The sequence below is a fragment of the Hirundo rustica genome, chromosome 9 (assembly GCF_015227805.2).
Source record: "Hirundo rustica isolate bHirRus1 chromosome 9, bHirRus1.pri.v3, whole genome shotgun sequence".
Taxonomy (NCBI): Eukaryota; Metazoa; Chordata; class Aves; order Passeriformes; family Hirundinidae; genus Hirundo; species Hirundo rustica.
Genome location: NC_053458.1, coordinates 24,447,654 through 24,459,813, shown reverse-complemented (window position 1 = coordinate 24,459,813; position 12,160 = coordinate 24,447,654). Strand labels below are relative to the sequence as shown.

The 12,160-nt window shown below is 45.8% G+C and overlaps 1 protein-coding gene across 2 annotated transcripts in view; it reads left to right on the top strand.

The window, feature by feature from the left end:
- Positions 1-272: 272 nt before the first annotated feature.
- Positions 273-12,160, top strand: part of NIBAN1 (niban apoptosis regulator 1) — a 63,487-nt gene continuing 51,599 nt past the window's right edge. Inside the window, exon 1 of one of the 2 annotated variants that reach the window (XM_040073436.2) lies at positions 273-487. Coding sequence is in view for 1 of the 2 variants with exons in the window: in XM_040073435.1 (XP_039929369.1) it covers positions 6,331-6,385 (55 nt within the window). In the remaining variant the exon portion in view is untranslated. Of the gene's footprint in view, positions 488-6,295; positions 6,386-12,160 lie in introns of those variants that run through there. The other variant, XM_040073435.1, reaches the window with a different exon arrangement.

Genomic DNA, 12,160 nt, shown 5'->3' with positions numbered 1-12,160 from the left:
AACCATGTGATTTCTTGGCCACTTGGGCAGGCAAATGGAGTGTGCCACAGCTGGAGGTGATTCTTAACTCTGGGATTCCTTCCTTTATAGGAAATAAAATCCAGAACCATATCTTCATGACTCTGAGTTTTGCATGCCTATTCAGAGTTTTTAGTCTTGTCCCAGATGCCCTCAGTCCCGTGGCATGTCCTCACAATCCATTTCACTCCCTTACCAATTCCCAGGGGTGCTGGGTTTGCTGCACCTCTTTATTTTCCTGTTCTTCTAGATCCAGCATTGCCCCCCAGCCTTCCAGAAGGAGACTCCAACTTCAAAGAGCCACAAGGCTGACATCAAAAGAACAAGCACACAAGCTTGAAACAGCGTTCCTATCAGGTTCCTGACACGGCAATGACAGGGCTAGCAGCATTCCCACAGGAAAACTGGGGAGAAAACAAGTCCAAGGCAACGTTTCACCACAGGGCTTGAAGAGCAATTACTTCTCAAGGTAAGGCAAAGTCTCTTGTTCTTGTGGGGTTACTGATTTGAGGGGATTTTTTCACTCCAGGTGTGCAGTGCTTTCCCTTCTCCACAGCTGCTGCCTGGAGCTGTACTTGGGACAATCTGTTCATTTGTAATAAATAAATTTTAGAATCTGTTTTAAAAAGCAGTCTCGACAGGCAATTTGGTAATGCGCCCTAAGTACTAACAGATTGTGTATTTGGTTGTAAAGAGTACCACTTGCTCAGAATAGATTTGCAAGTGTTTGGTTGTACTCCATAAGAACTGGGAACCCAAGAGCCACTGAAGAGCCCTTGTGGATAGAAACCAAAAGAACAGAGCTCCCTCGAGTGAGTATCATGAGCACTGTGCTGTTCCCCTCAGTTCTGAGAAGGAATCCTGGGGGAGCAGCATTCTTTTGTTGTGCTTACCTGATGACTTAAAGGCCCAGCTGCTTGAATCCTCCCACTCCAGAATCTCCAGTGTCAGAAGAGAGAGAAGTTTCTCGTTGTCATTACTGGGAAGTTTTCATCACCCCATCACACTCTTGGGCAACAACGAAAAAAGAGGTTTTTAACCTCAAGTTTTCTACCTTTCCACTCAAAAGTATTTAGTGTATGAGGAACCAGATGTTTGTTGTTTGGATATTGAGGATGGAAATTCCCAATTTGTAGCAATGCTGATATCTAACTGAGCCCTGCTATGGGCTAGGGCTATGTTTGTGTATATATATTTACTAAATGCAGCTACAGAACTCTGCCATGTCACCATGAATGCATTATCAGAACATTCTATTGCAGGAGTTTCAAAAACCTCTCAGATCATGTATCACATACAATTCTGTGTGCAAAATTGACATATCTAAACAATTTCCAACCAAGCAGGGTAGAATAATGAGTGTCATTTAAAATTTGTTGGGGGTTTTTTATGAGCACTGTTTTTCAATAAGTATTCCAATTAATGTTGTTCACATCTTGAATGTGAGCAACATAATAAAACATAATTGGGAAGAAAATAAGGAGTGAGAAAGGGAACCAGCAAAGCCTCCTCTTGCTTTGAACAGTGCACTTAGCAGCTTGATTATATTTTGATCTACATAACCTTTGAAAGGTAGAACTAGAGATAAAATTATATAATCTCACCACCATTTGCTATTGAAATATTCCTCTGCCTTACTTTCCCTCCTTCATGAGTGGTTCAGACTGTCATCCGTACTTTTCAGTTACAAAAATAAGGGGTATTATCTGATTTCTTCATTTGAATAATATCCATAAACAATATTATAACCTCTTTCCTGGAACATTCAGTTCATATATGAAGCAGCACGTCATATACTGTCTCCACACCATGCTTTTTCATTTTATCTTGGTATAAGAAATATACTTTCTATAGCAATTCACTGGCACAACCTCCTCAGGGGCATGGCAGAGCCTCTGTTGCTGAAGTTCTCAAGGTGCAATGGCACAGGGTGTTAGATCATCTCTTTAGACTCCCTTTCCCAGGAGAGGTTTGAGGAACTTTCGAGGTCCCCTCCAAACCTGGGCTGTTCCATGATTCTGAGATTAGGAACCTGACAAAATCTGCTCTTCTGTGTGTGGGTTTTCAGTGCTCCATGCTGGTTGATCTCTCAGAATTAGGGTAGTAGCTAAAGCACAACCAACTCTTAATTTTCTTTTAAGGCTATTTTATCAAAATGTTATTTTTGATTTTCCAGCCAGAACAGCTGTGATTCTCTTAGAGTATCTTCTGCAGCTAGATTTTAAGACCTCCTCCTAACCTTTTGAAAATAACTCATAAGAATAACATTTTTGTTTCACTTACAGGGAAAGGATTCAGAACATACTTCAACCAACAGTCTGTCCTGAGAAAAGGGCTGTTTTTATTTTGTCACACATCTCTCACACTGTCTGCAACCTAATTTTGACTTTCAGACAATAATGATTAAGAGTTTCCTCTAGCAATAGATAATTATTATTTATTCGCTGCAGTTTCATTACATTCGCAGCCGGCTGTGTCAACAGCATGCTGTTATCCTGCTTACAAAGTCAGTGGCCTTAAAATGGCTCCTTTCCCTTGGAGAAATCCTAGAGGGTAGTTTTGGATCGTGAATCATCTCTCCCAATGGATTTCACACACCTTTCACTTTAGTGCTTCTGTTTGATAACAAACCATGTCTCAGGCACCAGGAAGGCTGTGGGGGACCACACACAGGGTGAACCTGTGCTCCCCCTGGAGCCAAGGGCTCTTGTGCAGCCTGTCAAAGACACTGGTTCCTTGGCACGTCCCCTTTATGGTCACACAAAGAGAAGCAGCCAGCAAGGTGGCCAAGATTTTATCAGTCCCTCTGATGATACCTCTGCAGGCTGTCAGCCCTGTGGTTGGTGTTAAGGACTGTGTGTTTGACTAACAGCCCTTGGAAGTTCATTCCATGGTATGCCCATGGCGCTGGGAAGGGATCTTGTCATGTGTGAGGCACATCAGGGTTCCATCACAGTGGGAGATCAAATAGATGAGATTGTGGAGACAGCCTCCTTCTCTCTCCCACCCCCCTTCCTTCCTTCCTTCCTTCCTTCCTTCCTTCCTTCCTTCCTTCCTTCCTTCCTTCCTTCCTTCCTTCCTTCCTTCCTTCCTTCCTTCCTTCCTTCCTTCCTTCCTTCCTTCCTTCCTTCCTTCCTTCCTTCCTTCCTTCCTTCCTTCCTTCCTTCCTTCCTTCCTTCCTTCCTTCCTTCCTTCCTTCCTTCCTTCCTTCCTTCCTTCCTTCCTTCCTTCCTTCCTTCCTTCCTTCCTTCCTTCCTTCCTTCCTTCCTTCCTTCCTTCCTTCCTTTCCTTCCTTCCTTCCTTCCTTCCTTCCTTCCTTCCTTCCTTCCTTCCTTCCTTCCTTCCTTCCTTCCTTCCTTCCTTCCTTCCTTCCTTCCTTCCTCCCTTCCTTCCTCCCTTCCTCCCTCCCTTCCTTCCTCCCTCCCTTCCTCCCTCCCTTCCTTCCTACCTCCCTCCCTCCCTCCCTTCCTCCCTTCCTCCCTTCCTCCCTTCCCAAGGCAGAATACAGCAGTGACAGTGCACTGCACTTTTTTACCAGAGCTCCCAGTACTTCCACTGGCCACCTCATAGGTCCAGAGGATGAGAAAGCCTGGACTGGGGTCATGTAAGAAACCACCTCTCTGTCCATGTCACTGTGCCACAAGAGAACTCACAGAGACAGCAGAGGTAGATCTTCCTCCCTTTGTTAAGAAAGAAAGACTTCTCCTGACCCTCTTCACTCAGGAATTCACTTTCATTTTGCCCCTTAGGATATAATACAACCTTTAGGATATAGTACAAAGCAGGTGTTTAGAGAAGGAATTTTGGGGTGTGTAAAGATAAACACAACCCTTAAAAATTAAGATTTCATAGGAGAACGAACAGGTGGGAAAACACTTGTTTTGGTTCTGGTGTTATTTTTGTTTTGATTGTATTACTTTATCATCAGTGCAAGTGTCACATCAGCTTAAAATTTAATGTGGCAAATTTCTTATCTTGAGGATGGTCTTTGTTTTAAACAGTACATAAATAGGATCATTTATCTCTGTTCCTGATTTGGCTCACATTTCTCATGGTGTCTTTTTAAGATGCTAAAGACACAAGCTTTGCCATTAAAACACAGCATTTCCCTATCTTGAAAAGGAAATCACAGTCTTTAATTAGCAAGCATTTATGAAATGCCTGGGGATCCTGAGGATCAGGTAGTACCAAAGCATAGAATGTTTTAACTAAATAAGCTCTTCAGTTCTCATTTTGTTTTTATCCTAGCTGTAATTAGACAGGGAGGTTTCCCATTCAGTGCACATTCTGACATCTGTTCTGGGATATGAAGCTTCTGGGATTTGGCATATTTTCATCTGCTAAACGATGAGACAGAACTGCAATCCACTTCATGGCTCATGAATTCTCCAAGGTTTATCTCTCCAGACTCCTGGAGCTGACTTGTCCATTACACGTGACTACACGTTATGAAAATCTCCTTAGCTACATTTGATGAAAGATGCACTATGCTGAGCAAAGCCTGAATTCTCCTCTGAATTAATGCTTTCAAAATGCACACCAGTAACCAGTATTTCCTCACGGGTGTCTGCTCACACAGCTCACAGAGATGCAGTGAGCAAACCACAGCAGCCGCCTTGCTGAGAGCTCTCAGGCAGAGTCTAACAACCAAATATATTTAAACCAGCCTGGTTCACATTTGACCTCTAGAAGTGCTGTTGATTAAATGTTTTAGCTCAGCTGAGGTCTCTGTAGACTTGTGAGATGCTGGCTCAGTGATGCTCTGGATGAGCCTGCTCTCCTCGAGGTAGAAGCAACTGCTCCTTCACACTTAGATACAACCAGTGTGTGCCCAGAGAACTTGAATTTTGGAAGGAAAGAGGTTGTTTAGCACAATACTGAACTCAATGTCAGATATCATCTGCAATATTTCAAAGCTGATCAAGTTCGGTGCTTGTTTAAAAAGATTCAACCCCGAAATGTTTCACCATTCTGTGATCAGCTGAGTGGTGTAGCGATAAACCTACCAACCCCACAGCTCACATTGGCAAAACTCAACTATGTGAAAGCAATTTCACAGTGAGTGGCAGATGTGTACAAGCTGAATGAGAAGTATTTAATGGTAAAATGCGTAACTTCCAGTCACTGTGAACCTCCAGCGTGTCAGCAAAATCCATATTCATTGCAACTCATCAGCTCCATACAAAACATATGAGGCACAATAAGGGATGGCACCCTGCCCATGGCCAGTCAGCTGGATTAATGTTATTAAAACAGCAAAAAGGAAGGAAATACTTTAGAAAGTCACATCTGGGTATGATGTAAAATTATTATTCAGGGGCAGGAGAATTCAGATATCTGTTCCATACTGTCTTACATTGCTGTACTGCAGACTGGTGCACTTGCCTGTTTTAAGAAGCTGTTTCAATCACTGGACAATATTTACTGAAGTGATATGTATTTTAGTGCCCGCTTGTGTAGGTTTATTGTTCATCCTGAAATCAAACCTACAATAGCAATTTGCAATATTCCTGGGAAGAGTGGGACAATACGGCCCTGAAAACTGAGCCATCAACCACAGAATCACAGAAGGACGGAACGGGCTGGGTTGGAAGGGACCTTAAAATCATCTCATTTCACCCCTGCCACAGGCAGGGACACCTTCCACTAACCCAGATTGCTCTAAGCCCTGTCCAGCCTGGCCTTGGACACTTCCAGGGATCCAGGGGCAGCCACAGCTTCTCTGGGCACCCTGTGTCACACCTTTATCACAGAATCATAGAATCATCAAGGTTGGAATAGACCTGCAAAATCATCGAGTTCAAGCATCGCCTCAGCACTGCCACTGTCACCCCTAAACCACTGCACACACGGCCCAGCGCCAGACCCAGCTGCCTCTTGGACCCCTCCAGTTTAACTGTGCTTTCACTGTGGCGCGGTCTTTAACGCGGCCTCCGGGGAAACTCCGGAGGCTCCCACCGCCTCTCCGAGGGGAGGTGGATTTTGCAGTGACCAGTGACAGTGGGGCAAAGCAGAGAAGGGGACACCAAGAGCAGCCGGGACAAGCGTGCCGGGGGCCCAGAGCCGCCGCGGGCCGTCAGGCACCGCGGGTGCCCGAAGGGTCCTTGAGGAGCCCCTGAGGAGCCCCTGCCCGGTCCCCGACGGGTCCCCGAGGAGTCCCCGCCCTGTCCCCGACGGGTCCCCGAGGAGTCCCTGAGGGGTCCCCGACGGGGCGGGGCCGGGCCAGGCCCGGGGGCGGCGCCTGCGGAGGAAGCGGCGGGAGCGGTCCGGGCTCGGCGGGAGCGCGGTGCCGCCGCAGCTCCGCACCGAGCCATGGGCGCCTCCGCCTCCTCGGCGCTGGACGACAGCAAGTGCGCCTACATCCGAGGTACGGGGCTGGGGGACGGCCGGCAGCGCTCCGCGTACCCCGGGGCTCGGGAAAGCCGCCGGCAGCGCCCCGGGAGCCCCGCGCATCCCGGGCAGCGCTCGGCAGCCGGCGGGACAGCGCGGTTGAGCTGATTCTCAGCGTCCGATGGAGTTTGGAGCATTTTCTGAAGGGCGATGCTTTAGAAGTTTCCAGTGAGGGAATTATAAGTAGACGGTGAAACTTGAGGGAGTGTGGAGCGCTGCGGCGGAGTCTGCCCGTGTGACAGATCCCGGTGCTCCAGAGCCGGCAGCTGCCGGGGCACCGGGCTTTGCCTGAGTGAATCCACGCAGCAGCGCACGGGCTGATGCACTGCCAAGCCCGTTGGAGGCAGTGGCAACCCTGCTACGTGGGTACCTTAGACAGTCTGGACTGCTGTGTGAGGGCAGTTCTTTATCCTATCAAAATGTTAGGAGAGAGCAAATAAACAGAAAAGGCTTTAAATGATGTATATTGCTATTAAACTATGAAGGGAGTGTAATTCTGGGGTTTAGGGTGTCTTTTTGTTACTTGAATAGTTCAGTATGAAACACATCTTATTCTTACCTGTGCTGCTTATCACTCAGACAGCAGGTAGAGTATTTGCAAAGCAAATTTTAAGGCTGAAGATTTACAAGTGGGATAAAAGTTTGCATGAGAAAAGAAAGGCCAGTTCTAGCGCTTGATGTATGATGCATGCAGAGCCCTCTCTCTTGTGGGCTGGGAGATCAAACTCTGTGCTGAGGATTTGGGCCGGAGGGGGACTCCTGGGTGGTGCCCACAACCCGGCTTGTGCTTGGATTTCTTTGCTTTGGGATTTTTTTGTGGTGCAGAGGGAGTGTAAACATTGAGCCGCTCCTCTGTTAGGACTCCTTTGAAATCACAGAGGGTCTTTCAAGAGATTCCCATATGGGGAAGGATGTCCAGTTATTAAACGGCTTTTACCCAAAAAGCAGTCAGCTGAGCTACTGGCCTCACACGCTGAGATTTTTTGACAGTGTCCTGTCAGTACCTTTCAGTTTTTCCTGCCCCATTCAGTGTGGTTTCAAGTCCCATCAGAACCATGAGGGTGCAGCCTCCCTGGATTTCTATTTTTCTTTACATTCATCCCCAAAATTGCATTTGCACAGTTCAGCGCTTTAAGTTCCTGGTCCCTGAGTTGTGAGCACCTGAAAAGGTTGATGTCTATTTACTGAATTAAAAAAAAAACCAAAAAAACCAAACGCAAACAGTTCAGGAAAGGAAATTCAGGGAGTTAAGGAGTTTATTAATTTAGGGGAAATCATGCAGGTCCTTGCCCTGGGCATCATCTAGAATTAGAACTGGGAGCTAAAGCCGAAAGGTTTGGAAATCCCTATGTGTAAAGCAGGGCTGATATCTATGTCTGAGACTTGCCTGCAGCTCACAGGGAGGGTACCTTGGTCATTCTGAGAGCTCTGCAGCACTCCAGACACAGCTCTTGTTTGCTCATCGCATCTTTTCACAGGCAGGAGCCAGTGGGAAGTAATTGTGGAAGAAGGAACTAAAATCCTGCGCTCATCCCCTGGCTCACATCTGCTGTTCGTGCTGTTCATGAGGATCCCCCACTCGAAGCTCATGCTTGGAAAAATTATCAATGAGGCACTTTATACAGAGGCTGCCTGTGAATTAGCATTTTCAAGGAGGAAAAGCAATAGTGAAGAGCATCTTAAATGGAAACAGAGCGCAATTTGACCAGCTCACCAAACCTATTGCTGATGTTAGGCTGGAGTCCGCCAGAGCCAGGCCTTGCCTGTCAGTCTTACACACCTGGGTGTGATTTATTTGCAGAGGAGCTCTGTGGTGAGCTCCTCATTCCAAGAGGGACCACGTGGAAGCACTGAGTCTGCAGCTTGAATAAGCAGTATGTTTTTTAGCTGGCTTTCTGAAGCTTAGGTGGGTTTTTCTATGGGCTGTCAGCTTTGGGGGTTCTTTTCCTCCACATGTGATGCAGGGGTGTCCTCAGTAAAAAGGAAAGGGGAAGACTTGCTTTTTGTCATCAGAACTGTCAGTCCTTAGGTGCTGGAATGGGAGAGCACTGGTGAGGGAGGGAGATGGGGAGACAGCACACCAAAGGAACCAGCAACGCTCTCCAGACTTTGTGCATTTCAGGATGCTCCCTCATATTGGCCCAAATACCAGTACCCTGAAGACAGGAAATCCTGAGTATTACTTCAAGTGAGAGCTTGTGTAGTTCATAGTTGTTTTCCTCATGATATAATTTAATTTCTTTCTGCTGTAATGATAATTTAATTTGTCTGAAATTAAATGGATTGTAAAGCCTTGTAGTTTACTTAGACAGCATTTAAGCTAAAGCACAATGTAATGAATGGAAATGAGGGGCTGAACACTAAAGGCAGAGGGTGTCCTGTGCAGGGCAGTAGTTGGACTTGATGATTCCTGTGGCTCTGTTCCAGCTCTGGATATTCCACAATTCCGTGTTACAGCTTCTACATCAACACAGGTACAGTTCTACAGGTTTTCTGACTTCTGGAAGTCTGTCTGCTCACATTGTTTGTGGGATGAGAGGAGAACCAAATGAGGACAAGAATTATGTGAGATGTAAAATTATGTTGAAAATATGCTAAACCCAGTCAAACAGGTGCCTCTATAACCCCTCAAGAACCTGCCCTCAGCACAGGCATCCCCAGGTAGAGCCTGGGAGCCGCTTTGCTGTCTCTGATTTCCCGTGGGTGAATGGGGATGAGCCTTGTCAGACTAGCTGGAGAAATGAATCCCAGAGAAAACCAGGAAAGCATCCCACGCAGCGTCTCAGTTACTGAATGTGAAGCCTGGGATTTCCACCTAAAACTGCTTCCAGTTCCCATGCCCTTAGGGAAAATGTGGTAGGGCTGAACCAGCCAACTCGGAAAGCTGTGTATGGTTGTACACAAGGCAACACTTGGGCAATATCATGACCTGAAAGTCAGAAAATATAATTATTGACCTGGTAATGTGCATCCCCTGCTGCAAACAATGCCTAAGAAGAGAATAGACAATGCCAGTGCATGATCTTCCAGGTGGTCTTCACAGGGAAACTGAGGCTGTGTTTGAAACTGCAAGAGCAGGGATCTTCCTTGTGAAGTTTGAATCAACCACCTTAACACTTAGCTGGCAATGAAAATGCTTTGCAGAACAATTTTTGCACTCAGAAAGTCTTTGCATATATTTATATCTCATGAAGTTACAATTTGCAAGCCATCGCAACATCTTTTGTCTTTGTCAAGTAGAAATTAATGGCAATTTCTCCTTGTTGGGGGATGAAATAGTGAATAAAGTGTCAAGACTAGATACTCCTTACTCCTACCTGAAGGAAATGAATGTCATAGTGAAGTAATGGAAAAATGAGTCAGCAGGGACTCCTGTGAGCAGTGGGGACAGTTTGTGTCCTCTGGGAGAAGGTGTGTGGAGGGTATTTAGGGGGAAGGGAGAGAAAGCCAGACCACATGCACTGCAGCATTAGTAGTCTGGAATCCTTAGCAGTTTCAAAGGTGTCTTTCTGTGGTGTGCCGCACAAGCCTGTTTTTCTAACCAGTCCTATGGAAAAATACATTTTCCCACCTATTTAAATCCGTAAGATATTTTAAATCCACACACATTGTAAGCAGTAAAATGATTTAAAGCCCTCTGAAATGAAAAGAAAATTTTATAGCAATTCCTCTAGATTTTGGATTTTGGACTGGGGCATTGAAAAAGATGACTTGTGGCAGAGATAATCCTGCTTTGTGGGGTTTTGGTGAGACTACACGGGGATTATTCAGGCTGTGACTGAAATGGAGTTTAAAACATGGCAGTAATAATTAGGAGACTGGGAGTTTGCCATGTGAAAAGCATTTATTAAAAGAATTTGTGCTCTCAGTTTGATGAGGCATGGGCTAAACTTATGATGGGAGTTGTTTGTTGGGTGAATTGTCTAATGATGCTTAAGGAGTGCTACACCCAAGAGGGAGTGGTCCAGGGCGGTGGTGGGGAGTTACAGGCTCGGGGTGCAATCGTGAAATTCAGGAATCAGCTGAAAGTGCCTGCTAAAGCAGCTTAGTGGTATGTCCTGAGAGATTGTGCCAAAGGTATCATCATTGCTGATGGAAAAGCCTTGCTTAGTGTCCCTACTGGCAGACAGGAAACCATCGAGCATGATGATCTTACAGCAGGCAAAGATGGAAATGCCTTAAAGTCTGATGATTTTCCATTTCTGCAATCTCAGCGGCAGGAAGTAGTAGGTGACCAAGCTCTGCTCTGTCATGTGTTGTGTGTCGGGACTAATATTTTTTTTTTAATTTGCAGAACTGGAAAGATTTCAAGCACCTAACATCAGTAGTTTCAACAGGTGCATCACCAAAACAGTTCAGCATATGAAAAACTGAACTTCTCTGAAGGCTGTTTTTTCTTAAGAATACTTGGTATGCTTGACCATATCCTGGCTATCCATTTCTATAAACAGACATCTGTCCAGAGGATGAGGCTTTGTAGTCATTTGCTTTGGATTTGTTTGTTTAAATGCAGTTTCTTCCTTCCCTTCTTTTCCATCTCTTTCCTCCCCCAGGCAGGTGGGATCTCCCAGCGCAGGGCACAGTGGCTGTGACCCTGCGGCGCCCAGGATGCGTCCTGTGGATTTCCTCATTGTTTAGGAAGCTTTTCCAGGCAGACCTTCCAGACACTGTTCTTTTGAGGTGACAGTGAAAGCTATTACTTGATGTCTGTAAGAAACTTCCTTCTAGCCATCTATTTTATTTCGGAATTTCAGTGTGGTTGGGATTTTGCACAACAGTCACACACTGTAGGTGTGTTCTATACAAGATGTAGCAGACTTGAAAAAGCAGAGACTCCTATTCTGGCCGATTTTAGAGGGTGAAGAGGAGCCTGCTTTACCCTTTACTTGAAAGACAAGATAGGAAATGGGTCATTAGCTTTCCAGGAAATCAGCTGAATAAATTCCACTGGTGGTACAGAGATGAGTCCCACCAGCTCAGAGGGACAGAACCAAAGTGCCTGATACAGCTCTGGAGTGAAAGTCTCAGCCAGTATGCACAGAGCTGGCAGGAGGAGTGCTGCAGAATGGAAGAATGACTTGGAATTAATTGTGGAAAAGCTGGTCTTTTTTTGGACAGGCACTCAGCCTGGGTGTTGGATTTTCTGCTTTAAACTGTCACTTATGCTTCTGGTTTTAATTTGGCGTGTCACTGCAAGTACAGCAGGGTTCTATGCAAGTCCTGCTGCACTCCCTGCCTTTGCTTCCAGCCTGTTCCAAGCTGGGTTGTTCCATGTTCCAGAAATTCTCTCCTCCATTTTCTGTAGGTGAGCATGGCTGTGGCATCATACAGAGCAGGAGTGCCCCATCCCTGGAAGTGTCCAAGTCCAGGTTGCCCAGGGCCTGGAGTAACTTCCTGGTCTCGTGGAAGGTGTCCCTGCTCCTGGCAGGAGGAAAGAGATGGGCTCATTCCAACCAAATTCTACAAATGTGGGGTCTCTCTGGACTTAACAGCATCTAGTTTATAGCTCTTAGAGGCTGCTTTCCCTTTTCCTCTGGTGAGGTTTATGGTAAAAGCTGATTGGATTTATCTGCAACTCCCAAAAATCTAAGGAAGAGGCAGAATAATATTTTCATTCAGAAGCATGTATTAAACCCAGAATTCACGATAGTACCATCGAGTCCAATCCAAATAGGGATAAATGCCCACGGAAGGAAGCAGTGAAGTAAAGTGCATAGGAAATTCAGATTTCAATAAGCATGTAAGATTCTGT